Source organism: Crocodylus porosus, unplaced genomic scaffold (genome assembly GCF_001723895.1).
Source record: "Crocodylus porosus isolate Cpor-Errol unplaced genomic scaffold, CroPor_comp1, whole genome shotgun sequence".
Lineage (NCBI taxonomy): Eukaryota > Metazoa > Chordata > Crocodylia > Crocodylidae > Crocodylus > Crocodylus porosus.
In genome coordinates this window covers 47,264,425-47,271,920 of record NW_017728906.1, presented here as the reverse complement: position 1 = coordinate 47,271,920, position 7,496 = coordinate 47,264,425, and the positions used below count along the sequence as shown (strand labels likewise).

Here is a 7,496-nt window from a genome sequence, read left to right as displayed (position 1 = left end):
TGGAACCTCATGAACCAACGGACACCCTATAGATTAAGAGACACTAACTACTTACTCTAAGTCGTCTACTTGTGCTAACTTGGCAAACCTCGAGGGCGGCTAGAAAGCTACCTCAATTCTGCCCCACAAGCCGCGCGCTCGCACAACTCCGCAAAGCCCGCGGCTCCCCTAAGCGGTGCCGGAGCCGCTAGCCCGGCATTTCGCCACAGATATAAGAAAAAAAGTATTACACCTGCTCCAAGAAATTTTAGCAAAGAATCAAACAATAACTTGGGAAAGCCATGCTTAGCATTTTAAAGTTAAGATTTTTTTTTAGAAGTAGTTGAGGCATAATAATACATCACCTATCAAAGCCCCAAATTAAACATTCAGGACCCAATCCTGAAACTTGTTTGATTTGGATTGACGTCTGCACCTTCATGGTAAGCCTATGAAATTAATGAGGCTCCATCCAGACCAAGACCACCAAGCACAAAACAAGAAATATCAAGATGAGGACCTTTAATATTATACAAAATGCATTTTCTATGAAATAATTCAATTTGATAACAAAAAAAATTATAACTCACGATTACCTTGCCTGTGAATCATTCCTCCATGCATAATTCTTGCAACAATGCAATGGTTCAGCTCATTCATTTTTAAAGTGATACCCTAGTAAAAGAAAATGTTTAGACCTGCTTCTTGAGTTGTTAAGAACAGTCACTTTTGCAATAAACTTGAGAAGGAACCCTAACTTTTATAGTGAAATCCCGGTCCTATTGAAAACATTAACTGACTTCAGAAGCATTTGGATGCTAAATGTATTTATTAATTTTACATTTTTTCCTCTTATGTTAGGTTCCTCTCAAAAGCCACAAAAGATGAATTATAGTTAATTCAATGCGTCAAAATTCTGACAATGCAATGCTTTTTATCCAGTTTCTATAGTACTTCAAGATGGTAACTACTAGACAAACCATCACTAAGAATTATTATATTATTAAAACAAAATTTCTTATTAAATTGCAAACTCTTCTATGCCATTTTAAAATTTAAGACCTGGTCTATACACAGTTTTTGTGCCACTGTAATTATTTCAGCGAAGGGTATGACTTTTTTTTTTTTTTAAATAAAACAGTTACAGTAGTACAACCTCTATCATGGTACACATTGCATTACTATAAATTAGGAGTGACCAATATCTGGCTAGAATGCCAGATCTGGTCCACAGAGCTGCATCATCTGGCCTGGGGACTGGACCCATGTGCCAGATACAGCTTGCAGACCAGCTGTGTCACTCTTTTAGCCCATGGGCCAGATGAGCTGGGCACCACTAGTACGGATTATTCTCCTTCCCATAGAGGAATAAGTTATACTAATATAAGGCATTATTTTATTGGCATGACTTTGTCCATACTATGCTGTCTGTTCTTCTTTTGCTACACTTTTATGCATAGACAATATGGTTTGAAATGACTAAAGGTAGGCAGTTTGTCATCTCTTCATTTTCAAAGAATCAAGGAAAAACACTGCATGTGGGCCACGTACCATTGGTTCGTCTGTGTTTTTCTGGAACTGTACCAGCCGGACTCTTGTTACATTCTCCATATCCATATCACCGTTGGCGCTCTCAGGAGAATCTCCGTTCAAATACGGAGAGGTGGGAGGAGGCGTAACTCTCAACGCTTCATCACTGTAAACTTCATGTGCCACTACGTCATGAGTTTGAAGTAAGGCCTATGGAAAATAGAGTCAGATCTTTATCATTGTATCATTTCCTCCAGAAGCTATAGGATACTCACAGTATTCTCTCACTTTAAGAGGACATTTTATCTTGTTCTCAATAACATATGTAGTTTATAAGACTGCAGTTTATGTGTGCATATATGTGCACTTGTACCTAACTTTTCAAGTCCATATGCAAAAAATTAGGCTCCTATGCATATACTTAAATGTTAATGGCTCGATTTTTAGGATTTCTCAAGAATTCCTCCAAGTCTAACTGAAATCACTGGGAATAGCAGGGACACAGCAAATTTCAAATCAGGTCATCTTTATTTAGATGTGGGAGTCTGAACATTTAAGTCACACACCTATACAAGTGTCATTTTCCCAACACTGAGATGCAAGTGAACTTTAAGATGTCACACGTTGGCAACACTAACTGTACAGAGCAACACTATAAAACTATAAGGAAAAGAAGTAAACTCCATGAATTCCACCACTTTATCTGAAACAGCAAGAGATATGCCTGTTTAGGTCATAACACCAGCTGGAACTGATCAGGTGATGGGAGTGAAGATCTTCACTGTTGAGAGGTCAGCCAGTCTGGATGACTACAAGCTGTCTGGGCCTTCATTTTATATTTTTTCTGAGGATGTTGCCTCTGACATTCACAATAGTATCCTCTAATACTATGCTGAGCATCTATGGCAGGATCTCTCCTACTGAGTCACCAACATAATTTTTATTTCTTCTCTAACAGGGAGTTAATCTAGCACAATCCCATCTAGCTTGACACCTGATATAATCATAGGCTGAGACAGGAAGTTTTTTAAGGGCTTAAATATCATTTTTATGCACACTTCCTGCTGTACTGTGCAGTGTCACATACTTGATTAAATTTATCTGAATTTACTTCATAAGCATAACAGTTATGCCTCTAATTACTTTCAGATGTAGCATCAAAGCCATTAAGCCCATGTAATTGTTAAAAGTGAAATACATTATTAGCAGATATAATTTAGATAAAAAGTAAACATTTGCCAAGTACTTTAAATATCTTTAATAACAGGTTTTCTTTCTAAGACATGACATCCCTCTTTCATTCAGGGCATCTCCAGGGCATTGAAGAGCCTCTTCATTTCACATTTATGTTTATAACCTTACTAGCCTACATTACAGCCAGCTCTCTCCTCCCGAAGACTGGATAGGATTTACCACTGAACCAGTCAGTACTGTTCATGCACTCTCTCAAGAGCTGCTGATTAGAGAGAAGGATTATCTTTCCACAAGACTTGTGCTGCTGAATCAGGACTGACAAGCCAAGCTTCATCCTCCCAGAGCAGTATGATGTACCAGTCACTGTAACAGACTGGCTAAACAATACTGAACTGGAGTGTGTTGTGCCACCACTTAAACTCCCAAGTTGTTATACTCACAAATCTCTTCAAGCAAAGGAATCAGTCTCTGTAGCTGCTTTAATGTTCAGTTACATCAACGCATCCAAATTTTTTTTGTGCTTAAATAGCACCTAGGGACTGAAAATGAATCTTTGAAAACAACTTGCAAAACTTGTTTTGTTGCAGTAAATCCAGGACTATAGCTCAGATACTACAGTTCCTGAAAAATCCTAAATTAATTCCCAGTTTTAGTGTATATTACAGTATAAAACAGCACCTTTATTCACAACTAGTTTTAAAAGAATAGCTCAGGAATTCATTTTTTCACAAAGTGGGTAATGTTCTTTGTCTGTTATTCCAAATTCTCTCCCAGTTCTCTGATGTTTCAACCTTTTGTCAAGTCTGGATACTGTTTTTAATAAAATATTTAACTGCACCTGTAGTTATTATTTTTATTTCATTACTTGGCTCTCAATTCTAAGTGCACCCTTCAGTAGTCTATACTGCTTACACAGTTATCTTTTATTCAGAGATCTTGCCTCCACACAGACTGGATCAGTTTAAGATGGTTCTTAAACCTACGGGACCTGCCTAGGTTGTGGGTCTGCAAATGCTGATTGAGGGGAGCCCATGGACTTCCTTTGTTCTCCCAGGCTGCTTACAGATTCTGCAGGGCTGCCCTGTGAGTGTTTAAAGCTGTTGGTGTGTACATAGCCTGAGATCATGATCCTGGGCTCCATGCATGCTGTGGGAAGTGCAGGTGAGGAATCTGTACCTAATGTTAGATTCCTTGCACGAGCAGTCATATGACTGGGATCTGATCCCTGATCCCAACAACTGTGCATCATGCCACATATATCAATTGTGCCGTTAAATGACCATTTGCAAGGGGCTTGCAAAACATCTATTTTGTTGTGTTGCAAGCAGCCTGTAATAGAAAGAAAAAACCTATGCTGTACAAAGGAGATATCTGTCTTTCTGAACTATGGATTTGTTCTTGTCTTTGTTCATAATTGTTCTTTAGCAGGGTACTCTACTGTACTTTGCTGTACCCAATTAGCTTGTTTGCTATCCTTTGTTCTGCAGGTAAAATGCTTAGTCAAGCAATTTAGCAAATAAGTCAGCCATCAGCACATCTGTTTGTAGTCATACGCCCTGTCTCTTAATATTGCATTTTTTCAACAGATTCTAAATAACATATTTATCTTTATTATAAAACATAGAAATAAAGTCCATAAAATAATAGTATAGGTTGAAAACAATTAGCTTTCAATAATTATGCTAATAACACTTGCGTGTAGGTTAAGAATGATGATTTAAAAAAAATTCATAGGTTTGTACTGGAGGACTTACGAATGTGCCTACATATGTACATACACAGTCTACAGATGTGGGAACACACTACTGCTGTTCTGAAGAAAGCTCAATTTCATTTTAATAATTTCAACTTAGGCAGAGTTTGCACCTAAAACAATACAACTTCTCTGTTGTTATAGTATGGTCATATTGTCCTGGCTCTTTATTCTTTGTGAACCATCTTAGTCCTGAAGGAAATTTAAGCAACATGACTTGCTGAGCCTGTGTCGTGGTAGGTAAGACTCTACCCACCTTCTCACCACATCCCAGGGCTCAGCTCAGAACTGCATATAATACTGAAGATATGACGTCATGATGCTTTCAGTTTTGTTTTCAAATCCTTTCTTAATGATACCCAACATTTTATTGGCTTTTTTGGTCACCACTGGGCCGATGTTTTTAGAGAACTATATATAGCGACTCAGGTCTTTTCCCCCGAGTCATAACAGCTAGTTGGGAACCCTGCTCTGTGTGCACATAGCTAGGGCTGTTCTTTCCCATGTGCGTTGCCTTCCAATTTTCAACACTGAAATTCATCTGCCCACTCACTTCGCTTTGAGATTTTTCTGCAGCTTTTGACCATGAAGCTTGGGATTTCATAGACATTAGGGCTGGAAGGGACCTCGCAAGATCATCGGGTCCAGCCCCCTGCCCAAAGGGCAGGAAATCAGTCAGGGTTTATTCCCTGGTCATGGGATTTGACTAGCTGGAAAACTTTTGAGATTTCATTGCACACTCCCTCCCATTCCACATCACTGATGAAAATGTCAGGCAAAACATTTTCTTGTTCTGAAGGCAGGACCCTACTGCTGACCTTCTTCCCTCCTGAAAAGTAACCAATTTGCCTACCCTTTGCTTGATATCTTTCAACTGACTTTTGATCCATGAAAGAACTTTCTCTCTAATCCTGTGGCAACCCAGTTTTTTAGGAGCCTTTGGTGAGGGACTTTGTCAAAAGGTTTGTGAAAATCCAGATGTATTATAACAGTTGCTTCCTCCTGTCCATGTGCAATTATCACCCTCAAAGAACTTCAGGAGATTGGTGAAGCAGGATTTCCCTTTGCAAAAACCATGCTGATTCTTTGCCAGCATATCCTTTATTATAGATTCTACCAGTTTGCCAGGAATAGAAATAAGACTCACTGGTTCACAGTTCTCAGGATCACCTATGGAGCCTGTTTTCAAGATGGGTGTTATGTTGACAACCTGCCAGTCCTCTGGCACACAGTCCATTTGTAAAGACAGGATACACATTGTGTTTACATTTAAGCATCTGTTTAAGTCTCAGCAGCATTTGGGCATTAGTAAGCATAATATTAACAAAAATATCACTTCACTTTGTGACTAACTGCCAGAATGTAGAAAAATACCTGGCTTAACCATGGCCCTTTTCTATACAAAAATATATGCTGTTTGCCCATATTTGCTAGCTTGTTTTTGGTCTCTTTGGATCATATCTAAATCTTAGACGACAGAGATCCTGGAGGGACCGACCCTTGGTTGTCTGCCAGGTCCCCCGGGAGACTCTGTTCAATTATTTCAGCAGGGTCTTCAACCCCCCGGCAGAGGCCGCCGCCCCACGCCCTGCGACCGTCGAAGCGCTGACCCCCATCCCTCCAGCAGAGGGGTTTGAGGAGGCCTTCATGCCGCAGGAAGTGAAAGCCTGCCTGAAGAGGACCAGGGACACCGCCCCCATCAGGGACGGTATCAGGTATGGTCTTCTCAAAAAACGTGACCCGGGCTGCCTTGTTCTGTTCTCTTCAGGTGCAGAGAGTTCCGACGCGCGCCCACTGCCTGGAAGAGGGCCATGACGGTCCTCATCCACAAGAAGGAAGACCCGACTGACCCGGGCAACTGGAGACCTATCGCCCTGTGCTCCACAGCGGCCAAGCTGTACGCCAGCTGCCTGGTGGCCCACATTGCCAACTGGGCGGTGAACAGCAGGGCTGTCAGCCAGAGCCAGAAGGGCTTCACGTCAACGGAGGGCTGCTACGAACACAACTTTACCCTCCAGATGGCCCTGGACAACGCCCGGAGGGCCAGGAAGCAGTGCGCGGTGGCATGGCTGGACATCTCCAAGGTGCCCCGCCGCCACATCTTTGGCACCCTCTGTGAGCTGGGCTTACTGGACGGTGTCATCAACCTGGTGCAAGAGCTCTACCACGGATGCACCACGACTGTCCGTGCCACTGAGGGAGAGACTGCAGAGATCCCCATCCAGTTGAGGGTGAAGCAGGGCTGCCCCCTCAGCCCCATCATCTTCAACCTGGCCACGGAACCGCTCCTTCGAGCCATGGTGGGCGGCCCTGGCGAGCTTGACCTGTATGGCCAGAAGTTGAGCATCCTGGCCTGTGCCGACGACCTCGTCCTCCTCGCCACCCAGCTGCAGCAGATGCTGGATGCGACATCTGAGGTGGCCAGGTGGATGGGCCTGCGCTTCAACGTCTCCAAGCGCGCCTCCCTGCACATTGATGGCAGGCAGAAGAGCCGCGTCCTGGACTCCACCTTCACGATCCAGGGCCAGGCAATGAGGCACCTGTGCGACGGTGAAGCTTACTGCCAGCTGGGGATGCCCACCAGCCACTGGGCCAGACAGACACTGGAGGAGACCATCACTGGGATTTTGCAGGATGCCCACAAGCTGGACTCGCCCCTTCTGGCCTCCGGGCAGAAGACAGACGCGGTGAACAACTTCCTCTTCCCCTGCGTTGCGTTTGTCCTGAGTGACTCGGCAGTCCCCAAGACCCCCCTCAAGAAGGTGGACACCGAGATCCGGCAGCTGCTCAAGAAGTGGCTGCACCTTCCGCTACGGGTCAGCAATGAGGTCCTGCACATCCCCTACTGGCAGGGAGGTGCCAACATCCCCCGCATGGGAGACCTTTGCAACATCACGGTGGTCACCCACGCTTTCCGCCTCCTGACCTGCCCTGATGCAGTCAGATGGATTGCAGATTGGCTCAAGGGTCGTACTCAGAGGGTGGTGGTGGATGGGTCATATTCAACCTGGGGAGAAGTGGGCAGCGGAGTCCCCCAGGG

The 7,496-nt window shown here is 43.6% G+C and overlaps 1 protein-coding gene across 13 annotated transcripts in view; it reads right to left on the bottom strand.

Annotated features, from left to right (window-relative positions):
- CASK (calcium/calmodulin dependent serine protein kinase) overlaps positions 1-7,496 on the bottom strand; it is a 387,068-nt gene that overhangs the window by 49,174 nt on the left and 330,398 nt on the right. For all 13 annotated transcript variants that reach the window (XM_019529070.1, XM_019529074.1, XM_019529076.1 and 10 more), the window contains 2 exons: positions 1,531-1,719; positions 576-654 (listed from right to left, as the gene is read on the bottom strand). In XM_019529070.1, coding sequence (XP_019384615.1) covers positions 576-654; positions 1,531-1,719 — 268 coding nt within the window. The remainder of the gene's footprint in view (positions 1-575; positions 655-1,530; positions 1,720-7,496) is intronic.